The sequence below is a fragment of the Somniosus microcephalus genome, chromosome 10 (assembly GCF_052327205.1).
Source record: "Somniosus microcephalus isolate GS21.2 chromosome 10, FLI_Smic_1.0, whole genome shotgun sequence".
Classification (NCBI taxonomy): domain Eukaryota; kingdom Metazoa; phylum Chordata; class Chondrichthyes; order Squaliformes; family Somniosidae; genus Somniosus; species Somniosus microcephalus.
Genome location: NC_140996.1, coordinates 234,394,177 through 234,409,979, shown reverse-complemented (window position 1 = coordinate 234,409,979; position 15,803 = coordinate 234,394,177). Strand labels below are relative to the sequence as shown.

General features: G+C 52.4%; 1 protein-coding gene across 8 annotated transcripts in view; it reads right to left on the bottom strand.

Annotated features, from left to right (window-relative positions):
- nup98 (nucleoporin 98 and 96 precursor) overlaps positions 1 to 15,803 on the bottom strand; it is a 205,840-nt gene that overhangs the window by 102,712 nt on the left and 87,325 nt on the right. For 7 of the 8 annotated variants that reach the window (XM_085999815.1, XM_085999814.1, XM_085999812.1 and 4 more), the window contains exons 2-3: positions 4,768 to 4,862; positions 944 to 1,048 (exon numbers count right to left, since the gene is read on the bottom strand). In XM_085999815.1, coding sequence (XP_085855941.1) covers positions 944 to 1,048; positions 4,768 to 4,843 — 181 coding nt within the window. In that variant the 5' untranslated portion in view covers positions 4,844 to 4,862. The remainder of the gene's footprint in view (positions 1 to 943; positions 1,049 to 4,767; positions 4,863 to 15,803) is intronic. The other variant, XM_085999817.1, reaches the window with a different exon arrangement.

Genomic DNA, 15,803 nt, shown 5'->3' with positions numbered 1-15,803 from the left:
TCAGTACTGTCCCTCCGACAGTGCGGCGCTCCCTCAGTACTGCCCCTCCGACAGTGCGGCGCTCCCTCAGTACTGCCCCTCCGACAGTGCGGCGCTCCCTCAGTACTGCCCCTCCGACAGTGCGGCGCTCCCTCAGTACTGCCCCTCCGACAGTGCGGCGCTCCCTCAGTACTGCCCCTCCGACAGTGCGGCGCTCCCTCAGTACTGCCCCTCCGACAGTGCGGGGCTCCCTCAGTACTGCCCCTCCGACAGTGCGGCGCTCCCTCAGTACTGCCCCTCCGACAGTGCGGCGCTCCCTCAGTACTGCCCCTCCGACAGTGCAACGCTCCCTCAGTACTGCCCCTCCGACAGTGCAACGCTCCCTCAGTACTGCACTGGGAGAGTCTGTCTGGAATTTTGTGCTCAAGTCTCTGGAGAGGGACTTGAACCCACAACCTTCTGACTCGGGTGAGGGTGCTGCCCACTGAGCCACAGCTGTCAGTGGCAAAAACCCACTGCTGTCCTCCAGGGAAGGGAACCTGCCACCTGTACCCAGCCTGGCTTACGCAACTGCAGTCCCACTCTGGTGAAATAGGGATTAGCACAAATACTGTCCTGCCTGTGGCGTCACATCCCAAGAACACACAAAAAAAGAAATGGATTTCCACTTGTTGTGTCCCTTGTCAATATTAAACCAAAACCAACATAACTGAAGCAGATTATCTGGTCATTATCTCATGGCTGTTTGTGGGATCTTGCTTTGCACTGATTTGCCGCGTTTCCCTACATTACAATAGCAACTGCATTTCAAAAAATACTTCATTGGCTGAAAAGCGCTTTGGGACGCCCCGAGGTCGTAAAAAGTTTTCTTTTCTACTCGTCCGCGGGCAAAAACGCCACTCAAACCACACTCAGCAGGTTTGCAGAAAGCCATGGGGAGTAACGGAGAGAATCCATTCCCGACCTGGTTTGTTTTGAGTGTTCCCAAAGAGTCCAGTGCCGGCATTGGTGGCAGCGCCAAATCCAGCCGTCGCCGCACCGAATCCGCCAAACCCAGGAGTAGCGGTATCTGAAAAACGAGATCGCTGGGGATTAGGGTACTGGCGTGAGGGGAACTAGAGAACATCACATGAGAATCAGGAGCAGGAGTCGGCCATACGGCCCGACGTAAGAAAACTACTAGGCACTTGGTCTAAGCGTTAAACAAAGCTTTAATCAACTGTTTTACAACATGGAGGTCTAGTTCTGTCCTTCACTTGTTCCTGTTAAAAAATGTCCTGCACAAGCTGGGCCCATGCCCGAGTATTTATACTCTCCCTGGACAGCGCCACCCGTAGGCCGCTCAATATTATTTTATAAGTCTTTCTTTCATGAATGATTCATGTCACGGCCCCTCGAGCCTGCTCCGCCATTCAATAAGGTCATGGCTGATCATCGACCTCAACTCCACTTTCCCACCCGATCCCCATATCCCTCGGTTCCCCACGAGTCCAAAAATCTATCGATCTCGGCCTTGAATATACTCAACGACTGAGCATCCATGCCATGGAAGGAGTTCAGCGAAGATTCACCAGGCTGATACCTGGGATGGCAGGAATGACGTTATGAGGAGAGATTGGGTCGATTGGGCTTATACTCGCTGGAGTTTAGAAGAATGAGAGGGGATCTCATTGAAACTTATAAAATTCTGACAGGACTGGACAGACTAGATGCAGGAAGGATGTTCCCGATGGTCAGGGAGTCCAGAACCAGGGGTCACAGTCTAAGGATAAGGGATAGGCCATTTAGGACAGAAATGAGGAGGAATTTCTTCACCCAGAGAGTGGTGAACCTGTGGAATTCTCTACCACAGAAGGCGGTGGAGGCCAATTCATTAAATATATTCAAGAAGGAGTTGGATATATTTCTTAAGGCTAAAGGGATCAAGGGATATGGGGAGAAAGCAGGGACAGGGTACTGAATTTGGATGATCAGCCATGATCACATTGAATGGCGGAGCAGGCTCGAGGGGCCGAATGGCCTACTCCTGCCTTCTATGTTTCTATGTTTATCCACAGCCCTCTGGGGCAGAAAATTCCAAGTAGCTGGGGTTGTTCTCCTTACAGCAAAGAAAGTTGAGGGGAGATTTGATAGAGGTGTTCAAAATCATGAGGGGTTTTGATAGAGTAAATAAGGAGAAACTGTTTCCACTGGCAGGAGGGTCGGTAACCAGAGGACACAGATTTAAGATAATTGGTAAAAAAGAGGCGAGATGAGGAGAATTTTTTTACTGCTCTCTTGCAGGAAAAGGACCCTTTAACCTGACCTGTGCCCCGAGAACGGTGAGGAAGTTGGTCGGTCGGAGATCGTACAGTGTTGTGGTTATGTCACTGGACTAATAATTCAGAGATCGCGAGATCAAAGCCCAGTTAGGCAGTCTGAGAATTTAAACTCAGTTTAAATATATCTGGGCGAGAAAGCTGGTCTCGGTAAAAATCACCATGAAGCAGTTGGATTATCGTAAAAACCCAACTGGTTCACGAATATCCTTCAGTGTAAAAACCCAACTGGTTCACGAATATCCTTCAGTGTAAAAACCCAACTGGTTCACGAATATCCTTTCGTGTAAAAACCCAACTGGTTCACGAATATCCTTTAGTGTAAAAACCCAACTGGTTCACGAATATCCTTTAGTGTAAAAACCCAACTGGTTCACGAATATCCTTTAGTGTAAAAACCCAACTGGTTCACGAGTATCCTTCAGTGTAAAAACCCAACTGGTTCACGAATATCCTTCAGTGTAAAAACCCAACTGGTTCACGAATATCCTTCAGTGTAAAAACCCAACTGGTTCACGAATATCCTTTAGTGTAAAAACCCAACTGGTTCACGAGTATCCTTCAGTGTAAAAACCCAACTGGTTCACGAGTATCCTTCAGTGTAAAAACCCAACTGGTTCACGAATATCCTTCAGTGTAAAAACCCAACTGGTTCACGAATATCCTTCAGTGTAAAAACCCAACTGGTTCACGAATATCCTTTAGTGTAAAAACCCAACTGGTTCACGAGTATCCTTCAGTGTAAAAACCCAACTGGTTCACGAATATCCTTTAGTGTAAAAACCCAACTGGTTCACGAATATCCTTTAGTGTAAAAACCCAACTGGTTCACGAATATCCTTCAGTGTAAAAACCCAACTGGTTCACGAATATCCTTCAGTGTAAAAACCCAACTGGTTCACAAATATCCTTCAGTGTAAAAACCCAACTGGTTCACGAATATCCTTCAGTGTAAAAACCCAACTGGTTCACGAATATCCTTCAGTGTAAAAACCCAACTGGTTCACGAATATCCTTCAGTGTAGAGTTTCGGTCTCCTTACCCAAGGAAGGATGTAGTTGCATTGGGGGTGGGGGGCAGTGGGGAGGCACTGCAACGAAGGTTCACTAGATTGATCCCTGGGATGGGGGTTGTCTTACGAGGAGAGCTTGAGCCTATAGTCTCTGGAGTTTAGAAGAATGAGAGGTGATCTCATTGAAACATACAAGATTCTGAGGGGGATTGACAGGGTAGATGCTGAGAGGTTGTTTCCCCCTGGCTGGAGAGTCTAGAACCAGGGGTCACAGTCTCAGGATAAGGGATCAGTCAGTTAGGACTGAGATGATGAGGAATTTCTTCACTCACTCGGAGGGTGGTGAATCTTTGGAATTCTCTACCCCAGAGGGCTGTGGATGCGGAGTCGTTGAGTATATTCAAGGCTGAGATCGATAGATTTTGGACTCTAGGGGAATTGAGGGATATGGAGAGCGGGCGTGAAAGTGGAGTTGAGGTCGAAGATCAGCCGTGATGTTATTGAATGGCGGAGCAGGCTCGAGGGGCCGAATTGCCTAATTCTTAATGAAACCTGTCGTCCTTACCCGGTCTGGGCCTATATGTGATTCCAGTCCCACACCAACGTGCCTGACTCTTAACTGCCCTCTGGAGTGACCACTCAGTGGTATCAAGCCCAGTACCAACGGTGCAAGGCGGCGACCCACCACCACCTTCTCAGGGCAGGTAGGGATGAGCAATAAATGCCGGCCTCGCCAGCGATGCCCACAGTCCGCGGGGGCAGCAATTCACTCGTTGCTCCTGTAGTGGACCGTCGCTGCCCAACACCACAAAACTTACATTGAGTCAAGGTCTTGTTATTCAGCCCCTCGAATCAGCAGCTGGCCTAGCCTGGTCCAACTGGCTCTCTCGCTACAATGCCCCCCGTGAGCAATGCCCCCCGTGAGCAGAGCACGCATCAGCCAAAAGCACCGAGCAACAGCCAGCGTTAACTGTGGGTGTGTCTCAGTGCTCTATTGGTAAATCACATAGCATGTCAAAATGTTGATGCATTTAAGTACATGAGGGAGAAAGGAACAGAAAGTTACACTGACAGGGTGAGATGAAGAGGGGTGGGAGGAGGCTCGTGTGGAGCATTAACACTGGCACGGACCAGTTGGGCTGAATGGCCTGTTTCTGTGCTGTACGTTCAATGTAATTCTATGCATCAGGCTCATCGATTCGCTGCTGGATGGCTGCTTCACGGACATCTTTCAGGGAAAGAAACCTGCTCTCCTTACCTGGTCTGGCATAAAACGAGAGCCGGGCCCTCGGGGACCGGCCGGGCGAGAGCCGGGCCCTCGGGGACCGGCCGGGCGAGAGCCGGGCCCTCGGGGACCGGCCGGGCGAGAGCCGGGCCCTCGGGGACCGGCCGGGCGAGAGCCGGGCCCTCGGGGACCGGCCACCTGCAAACAACAAAGTGAAGTAAAAGCCAACTTACTTTGCCCAAACGCAGACGTGGTGAATCCGCTCGTGTTGCCGAAGGTGGGCGTGCCAAACTGCGACTTATTGAACATCTTGCCGGTTTACTGGTGACTGTGGAGAAAAAACAGATCCAGGGGGGGTTTAATCAATCAGTCCGTCCCCTGGAACCACAGCCGGTGTGATCAAAATCTCCCAACGCAGCATGCTCACTGGGACTTCAGTGTAAGAGGAGTGTGAAACATTCATTCCGTCTCCGTCTGACCCGTGAAAAACACCTAGCCGGATAATTAGATCTTTCCAAACTTGGGCAGTGTCTGAAAGGGACCATTAACAACAGGGCCAGGTGTGGGTAGGTGCAGGTCTGGCCCTGGGGGGAGATTGGAAGCTGTTTAAAAAAAGGGACAAATGAAGCATTGTAATCCATTAAAGAGAATTGGTTGCAGTAGGATTTTTTTAAATATAGTTTACTGGTACCAATAGACTTAAGCTCACAACATTGCCATAATAACTCGGCGCCTTTAACACAGAAACATGCGCCAAGGTGCTTCACGGGGGGTGTAGTCAGACAAAAATGGACAGAGCCAGAGGAGGAGATATTAGGAGCGGAGTCAGAGGTGGGATTGGAGAAGTAGGTGGAGGGGTTTAGGGAGAGGATTCCAGGGCACGGGGCCGGTGCGGCTGAAGACACGACCGCCAATTGGGGGGGGGGGGGGGGGGGGGGGGTGCACAAAAGGCCAGAGTCAGAGGAACAGGGTGTTTTGGGGGGGGGGGTTGCCAGTCTGGAGGTTTCAGAGATAGGGAGCGGCGAGGTCACGAAGGGAGTTTAACCACGAGGACGAGAATTTGACATTTGAGGTGCAGCAGGCGGTTAAGAAGGCAAATGGTATGTTGGCCTTCGTAGCGAGAGGGTTCGAGTACTGGAACAAGGATGTCTTGCTGCAGTTGTACAGGGCCTTGGTGAGACCACATCTTGAGTATTGTGTGCAGTTTTGGTCGCCTTATCTGAGGAAGGATGTTCTTGCCATGGAGAGAGTGCAGCGAAGATTCACCAGACTGATACCTGGAATGGCAGGAATGACGTATGAGGAGAGATTGGGTCGATTAGGCTTATACTCGCTGGAGTTTAGAAGAATGAGAGGGGATCGCATTGAAACTTATAAAATTCTAACAGGACTAGACAGACTCGATGCAGGAAGGATGTTCCCGATGGTCGGGGAGTCCAGAACCAGGGGTCACAGTCTAAGGATAAGGGGTAAGCCATTTAAGACAGAAATGAGGAGGAATTTCTTCACCCAGAGAGTGGTGAACCTGTGGAATTCTCTACCACAGAAGGCAGTTGAGGCCAATTCATTAAATATATTCAAGAAGGAGTTGGATATATTTCTTAAGGCTAAAGGGATCAAGGGATATGGGGAGAAAGCAGGGACCAGGTACTGATATTGGATGATCAGCCATGATCTCACTGAATGGCGGAGCAGGCTCGAGGGGACGAATGGCCGACTCCTGCTCCTATCTTCTATATTTCTATGAGACATTTGGGGACCGGGAGCCAATGTAGGGCAGCGAGGACAGCGGTGACGGGACCAGTTCAGGTTGGGAAAGAGCAGGGTTTTGGATAAACTGAAGTTTGCAGAGGGTGGGAGGATGGCCAGGAGAGAATTGGAATAATCAAGTCTGGAAGCAGCAAAGCACGGATGAGGGTTTTCAGCAGATGCGCGAAGACGGGAGAGGTTACGGGGGTGGAAGCAGGCGGTGGTGGTGATGGAGAGGGTGTGGAATCAGAAACTCCACTCAGGCTCGAATAGGGTGGAGAGACTGCTAACAGTCTGATTCAGCCTGAAAGAGTGGCCGGGGAGGGGGATGGAATAAGTAGCGAGGGAACGGAGTGTGTGACCGAGAGCGAAGACACTGGCTCCAATCACCCGGAGGTTTAACCGGAGGAAACTGCGGTAAATTATTGGACATCCCAAAGTGCTCACCAGCAGTGAGGAACATCTGAAAAATCCGGCGAGTTTACCTTCACGTTGCCAGACCGCAGCCAATGTTACAGGAGGCAGCGGGTAACCAACAGAATACACGGTACTGCGGGAAGGGTTTCCTTTGTGAAGATTTCACACACTCGCAATCACACTTCCCCGAAATCCCAGTAACGCGACTCCATTGGTCACCCGGGGGGGGGGGGGGGGGGGGGAATTCTGTGTCCATCTCACCCAGCATTAAACCACGCAACTTACAATTTAAAATACACATGCACAGGATTACAATACAGTGTCACGATTATTTCGCACAGAATGAGGGGCAGTAGAGTGAAGTGTGTCACAAGACAAGCCGCCAAACTCGGAGTCTCTCCCTTTCCTGTCCCCCTGGGTATTCAGATTTAAGGTGCAATGTGTTCCAGAGGCACACAGAATCCAGCCAGCTAAATCTCACACAAACAATCCTACATTCATTCCCTCAGACTGCAGATACGTAGAGCGGGGGTTACGATACTGGACTTGCAATCCAGAAAACGCCAGTTCAAATCCCATCATGACTGTTTGAGATATTGAAAAAAAATCTGGAAATAAAAGGAGATAGATAGACTTCGAGACACAAAAGGCATCAAGGGGTATGGGGAGAGCGCGGGAATATGGTATTGAGATAGAGGATCAGCCATGATCATATTGAATGGTGGAGCAGGCTCGAAGGGCCGAATGGCCGACTCCTGCTCCTATTGTTCTATGTTTCTAAAGAGCTGGTGTCAGTAAAAGTGACCATGAGGCTGTCTGATTGTTGGAAAAACCCAACTGGCTCACTGATGCCGTTTCGGGAAGGGAACCTGCCGTCCTTACCTGGTCTGGGCCTATGCTTGACGCCATAGAAACATAGTAGGAGCAGGAGTAGGCCATTCGGCCCCTCAAGCCTGCTCCGCCATTCAATGAGATCATGGCTGATCATCCAAACTCTGTACCCGGTCCCTGCTTTCTCCCCAGTCCCACACCCAGCGTGGTTGACTCTGAGTGGCCCAGCAAGCTGTGTGAAACTATCAGCGGCTCACCGCCACCTTCTCAGAGTAACTCGGGGATGGGCGATAAACACCGGCCTTGCCATCGACACCCACATCCCCAGGAGGAATTAAAACGAAAGGGACTGACATTGGGGTGCTTTTAAATTATTTTTAACCCAGGAGAGAGAGAGCTGGACACGCTTCAACACAACCCCTCACCTCACCATCCAACAAATTGTGAACATAAAACACGAGCACAAAGGCATTGAGAATGAAATATTTCAGGTTTGCCAACCAAAGATTTGTCTCTTCGAAACCTTTGTGGGAACTTGATCGTCCGGACTATATTGATCCTCATAAATCAATTAGGTAACCAACAGGTGTTTTTTCCAAAAGCATCAATACAGTTTAATTTATAACAAATCCGCCAGCTCCGGAGCAGTTTACACGGAAGAATTTAACACTCCTTTCTGTTGCTTATTTGGTCACCCTCACCTCCACAATGGAAGAGACCCTGCTTAATCAGTAAGACAGCCGGCACAGACACGATGGGCCAAACGGCCTCCTTCTGTGCCATACATTGCAATGATTCTATGTTCCCGTATTCCTCAAGGTACAGACTGGGGACGGCGGACAGGCATTTCCATGGCTTTAGACATCGCCTGCTCACCAGAAGCAGCCAAAAACGCTGGTTAACAAACCTCAACAGGCATTTGGCACTGACCTGACGATGTAACTCAGTCCTACACCACACCATAACTTGCAATTATATAAACACCTTGGGAAAACAACCCAAGGCGCATCAGAGAATCAGAACCAGAAATAAATGGACATCGAGCCAAAGGTGTGACAAAGCTTGGCGATATCGGTAGATTAAAAAAAAAAGGTGCTTAAAGGAGGTGAAATTACAGAGAGGTAGAGAGGCGGAGAGGTTTAGGGAGGGAATTCCAGAGCTTAGGGCCCAGGCAGCTGAAGGCACGGCCACCAATGGTGGAGAGATTAAAATCAGGGATGCTCAAGGAGGACAGAACTGGAGGAGCGCAGAGATCTCGGGAGATTGTGGGGCTGGAGGAGGTTACAGAGATAGGGAGGGGTGAGGCCATGGAGGGATTTGAACACAAGGATGAGAATTTTGAAATCGAGGCGCTGCTTAACCGGGAGCCAATGTAGGTCAGCGAGCACAGGGGGGGGGGGGGGGTGAACGGGACTGGGTGCGAGTTAGGACACGGGCAGCCGAGTTTTGGATGAGCTGAAGTTTATGGAGGGTGGGCCCGGGGAAATTGGGCCCGGATAGCATTGGAATAGTCGAGTCTCGCAGTAACAAAGGCATGGATGAGGGTTTCAGCAGCAGATGAGCTGAGGCAGGGGCAGAGACGGGCGATTCTCGAGGTGGAAGGGTGGCAGTCTTGGTGATGGAGAGGCTATGGGGCTGGAAGCTCAGCTCGGGGTCTAATGGGACACCAAGGGGAGCCCCAGTCCGATGGAGCCCCAGTCCGATGGAGCCCCAGTCAGCGGCCAGGGAGGGGGATGGAGTCAGTGGCAGGCCCCGAAGACAATGGCTTCGATCTTCACGATAGCAAAATACTGCGGATGCTGGAAATCCGAAATAACAACAGAAAATGCTGGAAAAACTCAGCAGGCCAGGCAACATCCGTGGAGAGAAATTAGAGTCGACGTTTCGGGTCGAAACCCTTTTTCAAAACGGGAAAGGAAATGAAATAGATCGAAAGGCAGGGCTGGGAGAGAACAAGAGAAGTGAAGAGACATTAAGAGGTATTCAAAACCAGACGAGATGGTGATAGGACAGTGGAGACAAAAGACGGCTCTGGTTAGGTGTGAAATGCGCTGGCAGAATGGGAGACAGCTGCCATGTGGGAGAGAGAAAAAAAAAGGGGGGGGGGGTAAAACCCAAAACAAAGGCCATTGTCACATGGCTGATTGTGGGAGCTTGCTATGCGCAAATTGGCTGCCGCGTTTCCGACATTACAACAGGGACTACACGTAATTGGATGTAAAGCACTTTGGGACGTCCTGAGGATGTGAAAGGTGCTACAGAAATGCAAGTCTGTGTGTCTTTGGGAGAGCTCAGTCTGCAGCAATTTCTATTATCCAGGGAGGGGAGCAATTAATAACCGGGGATGCAGGCTCCGCTCTACGTCAAAACGCACTGACATTAAAAACTACAGCCAACAGCAGATAGAAGATTTTTTATTAACTGAGCCCCTTCATCAGGTGTCTGAAAACATCCCAGAGCACGTCACTCGCTGAATTATTTTAAAATGCAGTCACTGTTACGCAGGTGAGCGACTGCAGTCTCTCCTTGCTGTAACTCCCCTTGCTCAGGTGTAACTGCAGTGACAACTGCTGCAAGAGGATAGAAGCAGGTGGATGTGTAGAGAGGCACACGCACACCGCCCCCCCCCCCCAGACACACACACACCCCCCCCCCCCCCCGACACACACACACACACCCAGACACCCCGCCCCCCAGTTTAAACCAGGAGTCACCACGATGAATGCAAAGTGCAACTAGGTACAGAGACAAATTAACCAAACTCTCTTCACTTCAGCATTCTTCAGAGAGCATCAAACATGCAGGTACAACAGACACAAATCCCAGCCAAGCACACCAGGACTGTGTATACGAGAGCAGAGCTGCATTGAAATCACCACCTCAGGTCTCAGAAACAGCCAAAGTGCTTCACACACAATGGCTTGCTTGGAGGTGCAATGGCTTGCTACGTAGACAAGCACCACAGCCAATCTGCCAAAGCAAGATCCCACACACAGCAAAAGAATGAGCTGCTCATTTATTGCTGGTTGCAGGACAGGACTCTGGGAGGACTTTTTTCTTTTCTTTGAAGAAATCCACAGCATCTTTAACCTCCACTAGAACAGACGGGGTGTGCTCGGAGGAAGAGGTGACTTTGGACCTCGGGTTCCCGAAGCTCTCCACCACTGGGGTTTTCCTCGCCTTATGTCTGGGTCATTGATAGAGATTGAGCGCTGTGATTAGTGAACAACTCCATTATTATTAGAATCATCGACTAGCACGGTGGGAGAAGGTGAACTCGATAAGCCTGGATCTATTTTAAAATCTATCAATTCTTCTGCGAATGTCACAGCCAAACGATGGGACTTCAGCAATGCTCACTCGGCTCGGTATTGGCAGCGATCTTGTGAATCGGAGGGCTGTGGGTTCACTCCAGGGCTAGTGCCATCGAACTCACCGTCCCTCTGACTCTGGCCTTTTGTACAAACCCCTCCCTTCGCCCCACGACTGGCAGCTCTTCAGCCACCTCGGCCTCAGCAATTTCCTTCGCTGCTTCTCCGGCTCGACTCCTCACAGAAACCAGCTCGTTGACCAAGCCTTCGGCCACCCAGCTCTGGCTCGATGTCTAGTTATTTCTGATTACGCCCATGAAACCCCCTTGGAATGTTTTTCTACAGGCTATATACACGCGAGCTGCTGCTGTGTCAAGAAGAGTAAGGAGGGGGGTTAGAAGGGGAACCATCCCTGGGGAGGGGGTACACAGAATTTACAGCACAGAAACATAGAAGATAGGAGCAGGAGGCCATTCGGCCCCTCGAGCCTGCTCCGCCATTCAATGAGATCATGGCTGATCATCCAAACTCATTACCTGTCCCTGCCTTCTCCCCATACCCCTTTAGCCTCAAGAAATATATCCAACTCCTTCTTGAATATATTTAATGAATTGGCCTCTACTGCCTTCTGTGGTAGAGAATTCCACAGGTTCACCACTCTCTGGGTGAAGAAATTCCTCCTCATCTCTGTTCTAAATGGCTTACCCCTTATCCTTAGACTGTGACCCCTGGTTCTGGGCACCCGACCATCGGGAACATCCTTCCTGCATCTAGTCTGTCTAGTCCTGTTAGAATTTTATAAGTTTCAATGAGATCCCCTCTCATTCTTCTAAACTCCAGCGAATATAAGCCCAATCGCTCCTCATACGTCATTCCTGCCATCCCAGGTATCAGTCTAGTGAATCTTCGCTGAACTCCCTCCATGGCAAGAACATCCTTCATCAGATAAGGCGACCAAAACTGCACACATTACTCAAGATGTGGTCTCACCAAGGCCCTGTACAACTGCAGCAAGACATCCTTGCTCCTGTACTCTAATCCTCTCGCTACGAAGGCCAACATAACATTTGCCTTCTTAACCACCTGCCGCACCTGCATGTTTACCTTCAGCGACTGGTGCACAAGGACACCCAGGTCTCGTTGTACTTCCCCTTCTCCCAATCTATTGCCGTTGAGATAATAATCTGTCTTCCTGTTTTTGCCACCAAAGTGGATAACCTTGCATTTATCCACATTATACTGCATCTGCCATGCTTCTGCCCAATCACCCAACCTGTCCTAATCATACTGGAGTTTCTTGGCATCCTCCTCACAGCACACACGCCCACCCAGCTTTGTGTCGTCTGCAAACTTGGAAATATTACATCTAGTTCCCTCGTCTAGATCATTTATATTTATATATATTGTGAATAGCTGGGGTCCTAGGACCGATCCCTGCGGTACCCCACTAGTCACTGCCTGCCACTCGGAAAAAGAGCCGCTTCCTGTCTGCCAACCAGTTCTTTATCCAAGTCAGTACCTTACCCCCAATCCCATGTGCCTTTGGCCCAACCGGTCTGTGCCAGTGTTTCTGCTCCACACGAGCCTCCTCCCACTCCTCTGCATCTCACCCCATCAGCATATCCTTCTATCCCTTTCTCCCTCGTGTGTTTATCCAGCTTCCCCTTAAATGCATGAACGCTATTTGCCTCGACCACTCCCTGTGGCAGCGAGTTCCACATTCTCGGTAAAGAAGTTTCTCCTGAATTCTCCATTGGATTTATCAGCAACTCTCTTATATTGATGGCCTCTAGTTCTGGTCTCCCTCATAAAATGGAAACATTTTCTCTACGTCTACCTGATCAAACCCCTTCCCTTAACAGAGAGGTCAATAACCAGGGGGCATAGATTGAAAGTAATTGACAGGAGATCGATAGATTTCTAGACACAAAAGGCATCAAGGGGTAATGGGGAGAGAGCGGGAATCTGGTATTGAGGTAGAGGATCAGCCACGATCATATTGAATGGCGGAGCAGGCTCCAAGGGCCGACTCCTATTTTTCTATGTTTCTAAGTTTTTTTCTACGTTTAAGGATTCGAGGAGAGTTGAGAACTTTTTTCACCCAGAGGGTGCTGGGGGTCTGGAACTCACTGCCTGAAAGGGTGGGAGAGGCAGGAACCCTCATCACATTTAAAAAGTACTTGGATATACACCTGAAGTGCTGTAACCTACAGGGCTACGGACCAAGAGCTGGAAAGTGGGATTAGGCTGGAGAGCTCTTTTTCAGCCGGCGCAGACACGATGGGCCGAATGGCCTCCTTCTGTAGGTATCTAACCTGTCAGTTCTGCTATCATTCTAGTCAATCTTTTTTACACCTTCACCAGTACCTCTACTCGCTTTATATTATAAATAATAGAGACTGGAGCCGTTCACAGTAACTCCAAGTGTGGTTAGGAGAGAGAGAGAGAGACAGAGAGAAGGGGGAAGGGGGGAAGGAGAGAGAGAGAGGGGGGGGGGGAAGGAAGAGAGAGAGAGGGAGGGGGGGAAGGAGAGAGAGAGGGGGAGGGGGGGGAAGGAGAGAGAGAGAGGGAGGGGGGGAAGGAGAGAGGGAGAGAGAGAGAGAGAGGGGAGAGGGGGGGAAGGAGAGAGAAGGGGGGGACGGAGAGAGAGAGAGAGAGAGAGGGGGGGAAGGAGAGAGGAGGGGGGGACGGAGAGAGAGAGAGAGAGAGAGAGGGGAAGGAGAGAGAAAGAGGGGGAAGGGGCGAGAGAGGGGGGGAAAGGAGAGAGAGAGGGGAGAGAGAGAGAGAGAGAGAGAGAGAGAGAGAGGGGGAAGGAGAGAGAGAGGGGGAAGGAGAGAGAGAGAGAGAGAGGGGGGAAGGAGAGAGAGAGAGAGAGAGAGGGGGGGAAGGAGAGAGAGAGAGAGAGGGGGGGAAGGAGAGAGAGAGAGAGAGGGGGGGAAGGAGAGAGAGAGAGAGGGGGGGAAGGAGAGAGAGAGAGAGAGGGGGGGAAGGAGAGAGAGAGAGAGGGGGGAAGGAGAGAGAGAGAGGGGGGGAAAGAGAGAGAGAGAGGGGGGGGAAAGAGAGAGAGAGGGGGGAAGGAGAGAGAGAGAGAGAGAGAGAGAGAGAAGGGGAAGGAGAGAGAGAGAGAGAGGGGGAAGGAGAGAGAGGGGGGGAAGGAGAGAGAGGGGGGAAGGAGAGAGAGAGAGAGGGGGGGAAGGAGAGAGAGGGGGGAAGGAGAGAGAGAGAGAGAGGGGGGAAGGAGAGAGAGAGAGAGGGGGGAAGGAGGGAGGGAGAGAGAGAGAGAGAGGGGGGGAAGGAGGGAGGGAGAGAGAGAGAGAGGGGGGGAAGGAGGGAGGGAGAGAGAGAGAGAGGGGGGGAAGGAGAGAGAGAGAGAGGGGGGAAGGAGAGAGAGAGAGGGGGGAAGGAGAGAGAGAGAGGGGGGGAAGGAGAGAGAGAGGGGGGGAAGGAGGGAGAGAGAGAGAGGGGGGAAGGAGGGAGAGAGAGGGGGGAAGGAGGGAGAGAGAGGGGGGGAAGGAGGAGAGAGAGGGGGGGGAAGGAGGGAGAGAGAGGGGGGGGAAGGAGGGAGAGAGGGGGGGGAAGGAGGGAGAGAGAGGGGGGGGAAGGAGGGAGAGAGAGGGGGGGGAAGGAGGGAGAGAGAGGGGGGGGAAGGAGGGAGAGAGAGGGGGGGGAAGGAGGAGAGAGAGGGGGGGGAAGGAGGGAGAGAGAGGGGGGGGAAGGAGGGAGAGAGAGGGGGGGGAAGGAGGGAGAGAGAGGGGGGGGAAGAGGGAGAGAGAGGGGGGGAGGAGGGAGAGAGAGGGGGGGAAGGAGGGAGAGAGAGGGGGGGAAGGAGGTGAGAGAGGGGGGGGAAGGAGGAGAGAGAGGGGGGGGAAGGAGGGTGAGAGGGGGGGGAAGGAGGGAGAGAGAGGGGGGGGAAGGAGGGAGAGAGAGGGGGGGGAAGGAGGGAGAGAGAGGGGGGGGAAGGAGGAGAGAGAGGGGGGGAAGGAGGGAGAGAGAGGGGGGGGAAGGTGGAAGAGAGGGTGGGGAAGAGGGAGAGAGAGGGGGGGGAGGAGGGAGAGAGAGGGGGGGAAGGAGGGAGAGAGGGGGGGGTTGTGGGTGAGAGAGGGGGGGGATGGAGGGAGAGAGAGGGAGGTGGGGAAGGAGGGGAGTGAGGGGGGGAAGGAGGAGAGAGAGGGGGGGAAGGAGGGAGAGTGAGGGGGGGAAGGTGGGAGAGAGAGGGGGGGAGGAGGAGAGAGAGGGGGGGGAAGGAGGGAGAGAGAGGGGGGGAAGGAGGGTGAGAGAGGGGGGGGAAGGAGGGGAGAGTGTGAGGGGGGGGGAAGGAGGAGAGAGAGGGGGGGGAAGAGGGAGAGAGAGGGGGGGGAAGGAAGGGAGAGAGTAGAGGGGGGGAAGGAGGGAGAGAGAGGGGGGGGAAGGTGGGAGAGAGAGGGGGGGAAGGAGGGAGAGAGAGGGGGGGGAAGGAGGGAGAGAGAGGGGGGGGAAGGAGGGAGAGAGAGGGGGGGGAAGGAGGGAGAAGAGAGGGGGGGGAGGAGGGAGAGAGAGTGGGGGGGGAAGGGTGAGGTGAGAGATGAGGGGGGGGAAGGAGGGGGAGGAGAGAGGGGGGGGAAGGAGGGAGAGAGAGGGGGGGGAAGGAGGAGATGAGAGGGGGGGGAAGGAGAGAGAGAGAGAGGGGGGGAAGGAGGAGAGAGAGAGTGGGGGGGGATGGAGAGTGTGAGGGAGGGGAGGAGAGAGTGTGGGGGGGGAAGGAGAGGAGAGAGGGGGGGGGAAGGAGAGAGAGAGAGGGGGGGAAGGAGAGGAGTGAGGGGGGAGGAAGGAGGAGAGAGTGAGGGGGGGGGAGGAGAGAGGGAGGAGAGAGAGAGGGGGGAGGGGGCAGGAGAGAGAGAGAGGGGGGGAAGGAGAGAGAGAGAGGGGGGGAGGAAAGAGAGAGGAGGGGGGAAGGAGGGAGAGAGAGAGAGAGAGGGGGGGGA